Here is a 14,283-nt window from a genome sequence, read left to right on the forward strand (position 1 = left end):
TTTGACCTGAAGCAGATCCCAATTAGGATTGAAAGCGCTTGTCAAAATATATTAAACACTTTATTTGCTGGCTTAATTATAAAGGTTTGTTGGAGTTATTTACTATACAACCAGCTTTGAGAAGATTTAGTATTTGCTATCTACCACCTAATGTTTAAATTAAAAAAAATACAAGAAATATAAGTTTTTGGGAGTCTGGTATACACTACAAGGTTTTGAGGATATATGTCATTTGTCAAATCAGCATTGACTAGCAACAAATTTTGGCCTGGGACTATATATCAAATATAAATAAATAAATATATATATATAGCAATACAATATATATTGTAGACTTGATGGTTGAGGTATCAGTCTATTCTGAGGGGCCCAGCATTGAATCCAAGTGGTCGAAAAACAGGAATTTTTTGGAAAGTGGTTTGTTCCAGGTATGTTAGGCTCTGTTTCTCACAACATAACTGTCCCTATTGTGGGCCTTTTTCTGCACCCATTGTGGGTTCAGCCACAATGGGTGCAGAAAAAGGTTCTCTTCTTGTCCACAAAAGAAAAAACTTAGTTACAGCCTAAATTGTGATCAGTTATTTTCAAATCAGAAATTACAAAATGCACATTGTGATAATTCAAATGTCAGTTTACTGAAGCCATTCCATGGTAACTCATATCCAAATCAAGGCCAGTCATTTTAAAATTTCAGGTAATAAACTATGTTTACAGTGAGCTAGATGCCTGTTAGTATGGGATGTACCACAATAGCTCTTACAGCCTGAATTAGAATACAAAAGACGAAAAGACAACACTTTTATTTTGTTAATAATTTATTTTTCTCAGGTAAAGTAAGGAATAGCCACTGAGCAAATGGCCTACTGAAAAATTCCTGACGGGACAGTCCACCACAAAGAATTACCAGAATGGGAGAGGAAATCAAAATTTACAAATACTGAACTATGTGGTTTGTGGATATTCTCTTTTTTTAAAAAAAGTTATTAGCAAATTAGTACATATGAAATTTTAATACTTGGTTGAAGTAATTAATATAACAATGTTTTTTAATTATAACAAAATATCTGGTGTTATTTAAAGAATTCAGACTATTGGGAATCAAATAACAAAGGTTATTACAAAAAATATAACTAAATTTAATAAAACTGAATTATCAAATCAAAGTTTATTTAACGTATAAGGCTTTCGCCTGTTACAAGGACGTGGTATATTAACTAGTGATGTGCCGGATATCCGAAAGAAAAAAAGATCCATATCCGTTACTTTTTAGCGGATCTTTAATAGATCTTTTATCTTAATGAATTTCATTACTTATATGAAATTTTAAAGATAGGTAGCAATAAAATACTAATAACTTCAATTCAAATCACTTTTTATTTCTTAAAATCACATATTTGGCACATTCATATTGCAAAAATTTTATCATGCAAAATTCATTTACTATCGTAAAATATTTCCATATTACACTACTAAACTTTTTTGTCTACATTGTTTTTATTTTAATTTAACTCAACACTCTCCAAAGATACAAACGTAATCTATGCTATCCTGTGTCACACTAAACTATAAACAAAAACACGCGCAGTGCGAGTCAAAACACGTTGCATTACTAATGCAAAGTGTCAACTATCAGTCCAAGGTCACAAGCACTGGTGCCGACTGAGTACAAAAGTTGAGATCCGTATCTGCGGATCTAGACACTAATGATCCGTTTCTGTATCCATGGATATACATTTTTAACGATCCAGCACATAACTAATATTAACATAGCATGTTATTCTGCCTCAATTAGAACTTCTTTACATATATATTGTACACTAGTTATCTAACATACAGTACAACCATTGACTATTTTACTACAGTTTTTTATTTAAAAACTTGCTTCACATAGTTATATAACAGGGGTGGCCAACCTGTGCCTCTTTGAAGGATTATTTGTGGCTCTCGATAAATGTACCCAAGTTCCTTTTCATTTTTGTGTTATTATATTTTTAAAAATTATTATCATTCTGTATGTGTTTCAAAATGTCTTTTAAATTACTAATAACAAATATGAAAGACTAAGTGCAACGTTGTAACAAATTTCATTTCCGTCCAAGTTAAGAATGATATGACTCATCGAAAACTGTGCGAATGAACATAAACAGTAGCATAATCGTCCGTTATCGATCGACTCCAGACCGATTTTGAATTTGTAAACTGTCATTGCAATGGACAGTTGACATTGTGCTCTGGAGGAAACAATTTGTATCACTCTTGCTACAGATATACAGTAGAGCATCGATTATCCGACCCCCGATTAACCGTCACCTTAGTTAACCGACCATTCTAGTCGGCAAATTTCAAATGTCCACTAGTGATGTGGCGTTACAATATTTGGCTATGTCTTGGCTACTTTAATATAATTTTTGTTAAATTGTTGCATGGTTTAGCTGGCAACACTGGCTCGACCATAAAAGGGAGGCCAGTATTTAAACGAGATTTAATTTTCTAATTATGAGTGGTTGTTTGTTTTGTGAGCAATAAAATAATTTAAAAATAATTTTTAACGATACAATAGTGACTATTATTATTTTTTAAAAAGAATTTGTTCGGCTTAACATCAATGAAAATTCAACGCAAAGTAGGTTAACGATATACTAATTACATTTAACTAATTAATAGCGATATACTAATATACTATACTAATAATGTATTTTTTTCATTATTTTCGGTTATCCGACCAACCCGAGTCCCCAAATGAGTCAGATAATCAATGCTCTACTGTAATTTGTAATCTGGAATTTTTGGTAAGTTAACTATAATTTGTTTTGTAGTATGTAACACGTGTTGTTATTGTTTTAATAACACAAAACTTGTATTTTCTAAATTTCTTTATTTATTTCCAGTTCTTTTAAAAAAATGATGACAGAGAATAAAAATAAAAAAAGAAAATATGAGCAAGAAAATAGAAGTTTTAATAATGAGTGGGAGGAGAATTTCTTTTTTGTTGACAATAATGGAAAAGCATTGTGTTGTTTGTAATTCTACGGTCAAAAATTATAAAGCTAGCAATTTACGTTTGACATTATGAAACCAATCATCCTCAGTTTTCTAATCAGTAACCACCAAATTCCAAATTAAAATCAGATAAACTTGTTTCTTTAAAATCAAATTTAAATAAACAACAGTCAATTTTGACGACCTTTAGCAATCAAGCTAATAATGTGGCTGAAGCCACATTATTATTGTTATTGCCTGGAATATTGCTTGTGCAAAACGCCCATATGGAGAGGGAGAGTTTATTAAACTCGGAAGATGTACTTAAAGTTTTAGATCCAAATAACGCAGCATTGCACATAGTTGTTTTGCAAATTCCCATCTCGAGAGACACAACCGAACGACGCATAACTGCAATTAATACATCTCTTGAATATAATTTAAAAAATGATTTGAAGAACTGTATTGCATTCAGCTTAGCCCTTGACAAATCGACAGATATCACAGATCTTCCACAATTGGCAGTTTTCATACGTTTTGTTTCACCTGACTTCGTTGTTAAAGAAGAATTATTAGATTTAGTAGCACTTCAAGAGTCAACCCGCGGTGTTGATATTAAAAATGCATTAGATTCCAGAATGAAAACTTTTGATGTGCCTCTTAATAAACTTGTAAGCATTGCAACTGATGGAGCTCCGGCAATGCTGGGTAAAAAAGTCGGTCTTATTGGGCTTTTAAAAGATGATTCTCAAATCCACAATTCATACCGATTCACTGCATAATTCACCGAGAACATCTCGTTACAAAATATTTAAAATATCCTGATGTTATGAAAACAGTGTTACACATTGTAAATTATATTTGCACCAATGCAAAAAATCATTGACAATTCAAAAATTTCCTTGAAGAATTAAAGGACGGAGAACTTCCAAATGACATTAATTTCTTTTGCATTGTTAGATGGTTATCTAGCTACAATGTATTAAATCAATTTGTAGATTTGTTTTGATCCGATAACTGCATTTCTAAAAGAAAAGGAAATAACCTATTCAAATTAGATGATGATGAGTCTTAAATTAGATGATGAGTCTTAAATTAGATGATGAATAAAACCTATTCAAATTAGATGATGATGACTCTTAAATTATGATATAATGAATACAATAAGTTCATTGTTAAATCTCCTTCATTTATATAAAATTTCTACAAAAAATTATATCTTTTTATTAGTATGGTGTTTAATTTATATCTACTCAGTTCCAATCTTAGAGCGCTGCCTGAATATTGTATTCTAATTGGAAAATTCTATGAATAAAGCTGTTTTGTATTTTTTCAAAATCATTGAATTTACCTGCACTCCAAATTGGAGATGCATAGCCCATTGAATTCATAACAATTGAATTAAAGAGTTGAAAATGTATTCGCAAATTCTTCATTTTAGTTTTACAAAATAACACAATTAGATTATTTATTCAATTTAAATATTTAAGGCAAAAAATTTATCTTTTATAATGTTTATCAAATGATAAATTAGGAGTAAATATTATTCCCAAGAATTTGAATTTGTTAACTATTTTCCCTTCTTCTTTCTTGATATAGGGCATTGTTTTTTGGATAAATTACTACCATTTCTAAAAATCATTATTACTAATTTTTTGGGATTTATTTTTACCTTTAGATCTTCCTGCAAAGTGCAGCAGCCGTAGGAGCTACTAGAACAATGTTGTCTGCATATGTGATTGAGTGTATAGTTTGATTATCAATTTGAATGCCATCTTCATCCCTTACAAAACATCTATTTAAATCAAATAAATAAAAATTAAAAGGTAAGGAGACAAAGGGTCTTCCTATAATAATCCTCTATATGTTATAAGCAGTGACCAGATGTTATTGTCTTGTTTAATAATCGTCTCATATCTCCCAAACAACAAACCTATCATTCTTATTAGGTAATCACATGCTTTATATTTTTTCAATTTTCTCTGTAAATCATTTATACTAATCGAGTCATACGCTTTTTCTAGATCCAAAAAAAAGAGCAAAGACTTTGTGTTTTCTTGAGCAATTGTATTTGAATTAATGACATTAAAATGAAAAGTGCTGTTTGGGTATCACCTTTGTCCACAAAAGTGTATTGCATAGCATTCCTGTAATTATTTGCAGCGGTCCAGCTATTAAATTTATCAGCTAAGATTGATGTGAATATTTTCCGAAAGCTTGACAATAAAGCTATTGGTCTGTAGTTCGAAGGCTCCTCCCTATTACCTTGTTTATATATCATTGTGAAAATAATTTCATTCCATTTATCCGGTATTATACTTTGATTATAAAATTCATTGAATTGTCTGGTCAAGTAGTTGGTTAGATCTAGGGGAAATAATTTAATAAGCGAATTGGGTATCATATCCGATCCAGGTGTTGATTTATCTTTTAGTTTTTTAATACGTTCCTAGACTTCTTCCACCTTAATTATCTCTTCTTGATTAATTACTTGCATTATCTTAACTTCCATTTGTGTTTGTCTATGATTTATCAAATAATATTCTGAGAATTCTTTAAAATATTTAATCCACTTATCATAATCCACTCTTCTATGCGCACTATATTATGACTTCCTTTTACAAAAGCCATTAAATTAACGCTTATATGCTTGCTTATAGGGACGTAAGCATTTCTTAAATCTGAAATCTTCTAATTTTGTTGTAAGTCTCAGGTAATTAATTATTGGCTTATTCTCTTTCTCTAGGGTTAACATTTCTACAATTATAAACTCAATCTCTTTTAACAATTTCCGTTTATTATAAGATGGTTTATAATCAATACTGTATTTAATGTATGGAGTTGTTCGTCGAACATTTTACCACCTCTTATTCCTTAGTAATTTTTCAACTCCAGCTATATCGGAAAATGACCCGAAGAGCCATCCTCCAGAACTGTCAGAGACTTACAGTATCTATCATAAATTCTGAGCAAATAACATAATCTATGGTTGATTTTCCATTCAGGGAGACAAAAGTAAATTCAGCAGGAATATCTCCCTTTATTCTACCATTCAAAATTATTAACTGATTATCTTGTACAAATTCCAGGAGAACATTACCTTCTATATTTATCTTTGGATGTTCTCCTCTTTCTAATATTGTCAAAATTCTGAGAAAACACTGTATCAGTATTGTTGCCAATGTGCGCATTTAAATCTCCTCCAATTAACCATAATTGGACTAAAATAGACCATCTTTCTATATAATTTTGAGCTTCACGTAAAACGGTTTTCTTCTCAATTGATGGTGGGAGATACATTACTATTAACCCCAAATAAGAATAATTCCATCTTGTTTTATTATTATTATCTACTTTTATTATTGCAACTATAAAGTAATCCGATATATACTGATAAAGAATGTCTCCCAAACTCTTCTTAATCAACAACAGGATTCCGAAGGACAGCCGAACTTACTTTTACATTGAGCGTTACTAGTTGTTATGCTATTTTTTTGTTCTAGATAATTTTTTTCTGCAACACTCAAATTTAAAATCCATGTTTCTGTGATTCCAACTATGTCATTTGAGTCTAAGAATTCTCTCACCGAGGTTTTATGTAATTTTCCTCTCAGATGTTGGACATTCCAAAAGCTTACTAACAGCCCATTTCTATCACTATCTGACAATCTCATTTCATTATCCCTGACATTGCAGATGGTTGTTGCAGATGGCGAACATCTGCAACAACCAAATTATCTCCACTCTTGTTAATATTTTTAACTGTAACCTTATTCATTAAATTTATTCACTGCTATTTCTAAGCTTGTTTTATGTTCGTTCCCAAAAAATGATTCAATTGTATAATCTCTCTAGTGTTCATATCATAAGTATACATTAGATTATCTTTTATATAATAATCGTCTCTTGCTAGTATTCTATTGTTATTTGATTTTTCTAACTTAATCTTATTTAGTAACTGTTTCCTTCTAATTCTGGATCTTAAACATAAATCTGTTGTTGTTATTATTTTTTTCCTTTCATCATTCATTTTCAATCTCACTGCCCAGAATTTTTTAAGAATTAAATTCCTGGCTTTAACCGTTTCCATCATTATTTGATTATTTTGATTATTTTTTAATTGCACAAGGCCCTCAATTTCTATATTGTTAAGTTCTAGGTCTTCCTTAATAAATTTTAACTTCTAAAACATCCAAAGTTTTAAATGGATAGTTCAAAATAACTAAATTTTTCTTTGTATTCTTATTTAATATTTTATTGAGTTCAAATTCGAATATACCTTTTAAGTTGATGTAAGAATTGGACCTTTCTTCTAGTGTGTGTATCTTTTGACAAATACTCTTCATCTCTTCCTTAACCTTGACATTATCTTCTTTCACAATGTTGATTTCCGATTTTATTGTTTGAATTTCCAGATTTAAGAGAGCGAACTTTTTTTGAATCAACTCATAAATCGATTTTAATGAATATCTAGGCTCGTCATGACCAGAAGAAAAACCATCTGCACATTACTTACAACATGCTGGAATGCACCAATGCTGATCCTGATTTAATGAAGATCATCATAACTGGAAATGAGACCTGTATCTATGGGTAAGACCCTTAGACAAAGGCAAAATCATTCTAGTGGAAAATGCCAGGGTCTTCACAAGAAGGCATGGCAATCATGCAGCAATATGAAGATTGTGTTGACTGTTTTTTCAACCACCAGGGCATAGTTCATCATGAGTACACCTTCATGGACAAATTGTGACAAAAGAGTACTGCCTGACTTTTATGTCACTATGAAATGCTGTTAGGCACAAGAGACCAGAGCTCTGATAGTATAGTAACTGGTTCATTCTTCATTACAATTCTCCAATGCACAGACTGTATCTCATCTAGACATTCCTTGCAAAATAGTATTGCACAGGTTCATAAGCCTCCTTACTCTCCAGACATGACTCAAGCTGACTTTTGGCTCTTTCCTAAATTCAAGATACCTCTCAAGAAAATAGATTTTAGGATTCAGAGGAGACTACGACTAATGCAATGAAGTGCATGATGGAGATTCAATAAATGACTTTGAAAAATGCTTTCAACAGTGGAAACATCACTGGGAGAAGCAAGAGAACTCAGGAAAGGCCTATTTTGAAGGGGACTAGTGTTTCAATCTATAGTAGAGCATCGATTATCCGACTCAATTGGGGACTGGGGTTGATCGGATAACTGAAAAAACAGAAAACCGAAAAATATGAAAAAAATACATTATTAGTATAGTATATTAGTATATCCCATGTAATTAGTATATTGCTTTTAACCTACTTCGTGTTGAATTTTCATCGATTTTAAGCCTAACAAAAATTTTTTAAAATAATAATCGTCATTATTGTATCGTTAAAAATTAGAAAATTAAGTCTCATTTAAATACTGGTTCCCTTTCATGGGTGAGCCAGTGTTGCCAGCTAAAACACGTGATAATAATAATAAAGTAGCCAAGACATAGCCAAATATTGTAGTGCCACATCACTAGCAGACATTTGAATTTGCTGACTAGAACACGGTCGGTTAACCGATGTGACGGTTGATTGGGGGTCGGATAATCGATTCTCTACTGTATTATATTAGATACATAGGTTTTTTCCTGACCACAGGTTGGATAATTTTTAATCAGACCTCGTATATTAGTTATAAGAAAGGTGAAAGGGCTAGTTTGAGTATGGAAAGAATGCTGGATAAGGTTACTTTTTTTATTGTGTGTATGTATGATCAGATATCAAGAAGATAACAAGGACTTGGTGATATTGAGAAACAACAAGAGAATTAAATTAAGTTTTTAAAAATTTGTCAATGGAAGAAAAAAAATCACTTCACATAAAGTTGAAACAGTATGTTGTCAACAAAAGTCCTGATAGCATCCAGACCATTTAGGGCCAGAGGTACTTCTCTCCTGTTTGACTTTCCTCATCTCTCCCTCCCTCATACTTCTGTTACTTCTAATTAGTTTTTAGATATAATTATTTGCTTTTTGTCCTATATTTTAATAAATCATCTTAATAGCTATTTTTAATTTGCTATAAATTTTAAGGACTTATCAGACCACAGTTTTTAATTTGAAAGTTCATTGAGATTTTATTTAAATAATATGTACATTTCAGGCTGATTATTAGCCTTCCTCGGTTATATTTCAAGTATTATTTGACGTTAAATTTTAATTCACAATCAGTATCCTCCTCCTAGTTTCTCCAGCATGCAAATATGATAGATATTTGCATGCCAGAGAAACTAGGAGGAGGATACTAATTGTATTAATTGAACAATGTATTAATTTGGCTTTCACTTCTGAAAATTTTTGTTTATGGCATGTTTCTATACTCAATAGTGGACTGTCCTTTGAACTATTAATTGAGCTTATATTATTTATCTTTGTAAATATAACTATGAGGATTAAGTTATCATCTGCATTTGCTGATTAAAAGGTGAATCAGGGTATCTGCAATGTGAGAAGTTAATGTGAATTTTATAGATCATACAATAAGTATCATATAGAAAGAAATCTAGTATTTCTTTGTCTTATCTGTTATAAAAAGGATGATCAATTTGTCAACAGTGAAGACACAATTATGATAGAGATGAAATTGAAGACACTAACTTTCAGTGATTGGAAGAAAAAAAGAAGCAAAAGTTTTAAGATCATCATAACTGGAAAATTGGAAACTTTCTCCATGAAGATAATATGATCATCTGAATTCCTATTTCATGGATATCAAGCCATAAGGAACAGAAAACAGTCTTCCAATGCTTTTTGTACCATCAACTTATATAACTTGGGAGGAGAGACATGTATTTTTATTGGGCTGTAATTTTAAAATTGCAGATCTGTACATTCTCATTGTTGTCCTTCATTAGTCTTGAGGACCTGAGTTAGATAGATCAAAGTCAAGAACTGATATGGATAGCATAGGGGTTGGAGGCCTCAATTAGTTATATACAAACTTCTGGTCTAGACCAGAACTCCTGTGATTTCAGTTTCAAAATTTTCTTAAGAATATAGTTATACAGATGGCCTGCATGACTTGATTGTTATCAGGAGAAGTATGATGTACAGGGGCATACATTACTGAAATCAAGACCATATATGGAAAGTGGTGTCGTGGAATCAGTAAAATTCTTCCAACTTTGGCAACTTCAACCTCAAGTTTACTATTAGTAAAATGTGAAGTAAGGAAAATACTTTTTAATTAAATAGTATCTAAAGAAATTTCTCAGAAAATGGACATACTGATAAATTTAGATTTCTGTATGGGTTAATACCATTTTGATTTTTGCTATGAAACAGCCTTTATCTTATATGACATGCTCTATATTTTCAGAAAATAGCTTTTATTAATTTAAGGCCCACCAGTGACTGAGTGGATAAAACCTCTGAATAGTTGTGGAATTGCACCTGAAAAGTAAATGCTTATGGTATTGCTTTGAAGCATCAAATCAAATTTTTTCTTGGGAGTTCTCTTTGGTAAAGAGAAGCTCCCAAGAAAAAATTTGACTTTCATTTAAGGTGCCATAATTTTTACCTATCACAGTAGTTTTTTACATCTCAGATGTTTTACTTTGGATATCAATTGTTTTTTTGACTAATTTGACTAATTAATTTTTTCACTGTCCTTCTATTGGTTTCAAGTCATTTATGACTATTTATTATAACTTCAATAACATAATTTGGTGTTAATCAATAGAAAAACAATGAAAAAAAAGCAAAATCAAGATCAGAATCTAACTGCAACAAACTAAAAGAGAAAGAGAAAACTGCAAAATGTACTTAATTGTTTCAGCTTATTTTTCACTGGTTTAAATTCTTGGAGCATGATTGCACCCATCAATTCAAGATTTTTTCCAAATTTCACATTTTTAAATTCTATTGTATATTTCAGTTTAGTCAACTGTCGGTATAAAATTAACTATTCCCATTGTAGCCAGAGTGGAAGAGACTATTTTACAGACTAATTTATTATGTCATTCATCAAATTGTTATTTTTTGGGTTTTATTGTATTTAATTTTTTTTCTTGAAAGTAATTAAATTTAAATCAATTTTTCATAATTAACTAATAAAAGTGGAATTCTTTTGGCTATTAAGGATGTAGTTTGTTTCTTTATGTACTTGAAAATTTCTCTCAGGTAAATTTATTGCATCCAGTCTTTGAATCTGACCATCAATTTTACTACAACTTTTTACACAGGAATTTTAGATAAAAATATTTGGGATACCCAGTGGTATCTTTCTTATAAAAGGAATTGTAGTGTGACATTTTATAAAAAATTAGGCAAATTTTCAATGTGTGACTCTGACCTTGAGTCAAACTTTTTGTTTACCAACTCCACCACACTAATGGAAAGCTGGAGACCCTGAATACATGAACTTTTGGTCTGAACCAGAAGTCATATGACCTTTTTTATAATTAAAAGATGATTAAAAATCGCAACCTGGCATTGTGACATCATCATGATAAATAATTCCTCATTCTATAATAATCTATAAAAATTAGGAGTACAAATATGTTCATCTGTATACATCAGATATCTCATTTTTATATCTATTCAAAGCCTGACAAAGAAATTTTTTTACTAATTTTATATATGAAAAAACAGTTTAAATCAACAAATACTAAAGTATAAAAATGTGTGTTATACATTATATCTGGCATTTCAAATAGCAAAAATGTAGTCTGTCCAATTATGATTGCTAGCGATTCTTATTAAATTCTGGAGATTAATTTGTTAAGTGTGAATGAACATTTGATTTATTTTATTCAATCATCATCTGTTGGAGAGATTGTAAACTGCTTCAAAACAAAATAGCAAAGCTCAGTTCTGGTTCAAAGTCCTTTAAACATGATATTCAGTTTAGAAATGCAAAGTATCAGTTTCAGCCGCTTGTTTTACTTCACTAAAAGTACTTCCTGTGATATTAATTCCTAAAAAAAGCAATCCACAAACTCAATTTCTAATTAATACCAAACAATCTGATGTATCGGACTATGATAAAGCTGGTTACTGGCACGATCTCCTGATAATTATTAAAATTATCACGAGATGGTAGCCTAACCCCCTACCAGTAGTCAAATCAAATTATTTTATAATACTGTTCAACCCTTTAGCGACACTGGAAGTATACTACACTTACACTTAAAACGAACCTATTACTGGCATTATGGGACAATTTTTATAAGATACACGCTGGTAATAGGTTCGTTTTAAGTGTAATTATTTTATATCTATTAAATTAGTTTTATTGTAGCCAAATAATATGGCAGATTGTTTGGCATTAATTCCTAATACTGGTGGTGTTACAGCATCTACATTAAGTGTATGGATACCTGATATTATAGCTTCAATATCTGAAAACTATGACATGTGACTGTTTTTTGCTGATTTTTGAAATGTAGGAATTGGAATTGATAAGAAATCATCTTTATTTCTTCAGAGGTAAAAATCATGTTGGATAGTTTAGAGACAGATTTTATTATTTAATTAACTATTATTTAGAGACAGATTTTCTAAAACTCTGAGTTAGATTGGAGTTGGGAACTATGTACTGACTCCAAAGCCCGGCCAGATGACTGAGTGGTCAAGGTGGCAGCCTACTGCTCTGGGGACCAGGTATCAAATCCAGATGGGTCAAGAAATCCCCAGGAATTTTTCGGGGGTTGGTTTGTTCGGATATGTCAGGCCCCATCCCTCACCAACTGGTCACCCCATTGTGGGCCTGCTAAAAGAGGCCCTCTTAGTGCCCACATGGTAGAAAGCATTAAAAAAAGACTCCATAGCCCTGTATTTTTTAATAGTTACTTTATTTTGTAGATTATTTTAAGGTGAAATTGATTCATTAAACCACTCTTAAACTTTTATCAGCAAAATTATCTATTAAATTGAACATTTTCAGCTGTCTAAGTAGCCGTATTCGGGATTCATAATTTTGCTAGTAAAGTTTTAAGAATGGTTTAATGAAATATTGAACAGCAATTTGTAAAGTCTATTAACAAATTAATTGCAATTTTCTAAAAAAAAAATTCCATATTTTAATACATTAATGCTCAATTCATAAATCTTCAAGAAGTCATATAACATTTGAAATACTTTCATAACATCTTAACATCAGCAACATTTTAAAATTATTCTGAATTTCAAATAAGAATCATTGTGTTACCATAACAACTAACATTTAAAACCTAATGAATTGACATTCCATTATGAATTAAATTTGAATGTTTTATTTATGTTTAATTTGTGCACAATTTGTTGCACATAGGTTACCATATAGAAAATACTGCAAAATTTCAACACTAGCAGAAGTGCAGAAGAAATCTGGAATGATTTCAAACAAAAAATTAAAGACACTATGGTTGACATCCTCAGCAAGAAAGGGAGACAAATAAACAAGCCTTGGGTCATAAAGGAGATAGTAAAAAGTTGATATAAAAAGTGAAAGATGATATAAAAATGCTAATAGCATGGTAGAAAAAGAAAAATATAGAATCATTAATAAACAAATAAGAATAATGTGCAAAGAGGAAAAGGAATAAGATAGGGATGTTATTTGTTCTCAATTCTTTTTAACATCTACAGTGAATATATGATGAAAGAAGCATTCAAAATCTAGCCAAAAGTGTAAAAATTAATGAACATCTTATCAATAACACTAGATATTCTGATGACATTGCTAGTGTTATGTAACACCAAAATAGGGCTACAGAATTCTAAATAGATTGAAAGAAGTGGGAAAAGCAAGATACCAAATGAAAATAAACATAAACAAAATAAAAGTTATGATAATCTGAAAACAAAGAGCTACAGATTATGTTGGATAGAATGAAAATAGAAAAGGCGAAAATGTTTTGAGTATGTAGAAAGTTGGATAACAGATATAATTATGAAATTAAAAATAGAATATAAAAAAGTTAAAGCAGCTTTTCCACAAATATCCTCAGTATTAAGAGATAGAAATGTATGCAAAAAATTGAAACTAATAGTACTTAAAACAATGATTTGGAATAAGACTAACAGCACAAAACCTTTCTCACTAATTTCTAGCCTTATTAACTGGAGTACAAACGTTTTCGGCCTTCTTAATAGGCCTTCCTCGGGTACACTGTGGAGCGTCGGTTAGAAGAAGTTTAAATGCTGCCAATGTTTACCCAGGTGTCGTCTTACCCGTGACGTCTTCGTCGATGATAGGTATACGACACCAGGGAGAAAAACTACATACTTTTGGTAAAGAAGGGAGGTGTGCAGATAGGATACTTGCTAAAGTTGGGGAAAAAAGATTT

The 14,283-nt window shown here is 30.9% G+C and overlaps 1 protein-coding gene across 1 annotated transcript in view; it reads right to left on the bottom strand.

The window, feature by feature from the left end:
* LOC111639106 overlaps window positions 1-14,283 on the bottom strand; it is a 135,643-nt gene that overhangs the window by 18,641 nt on the left and 102,719 nt on the right. Inside the window, exons 8-9 of the mRNA XM_023384884.1 lie at window positions 6,437-6,699; window positions 5,928-6,112 (exon numbers count right to left, since the gene is read on the bottom strand). Coding sequence (XP_023240652.1) covers window positions 5,928-6,112; window positions 6,437-6,699 — 448 coding nt within the window. The remainder of the gene's footprint in view (window positions 1-5,927; window positions 6,113-6,436; window positions 6,700-14,283) is intronic.

Source organism: Centruroides sculpturatus, unplaced genomic scaffold (genome assembly GCF_000671375.1).
Source record: "Centruroides sculpturatus isolate CEXI.00-Female unplaced genomic scaffold, Cexi_2.0 scaffold1238, whole genome shotgun sequence".
NCBI classification, from domain to species: Eukaryota; Metazoa; Arthropoda; class Arachnida; order Scorpiones; family Buthidae; genus Centruroides; species Centruroides sculpturatus.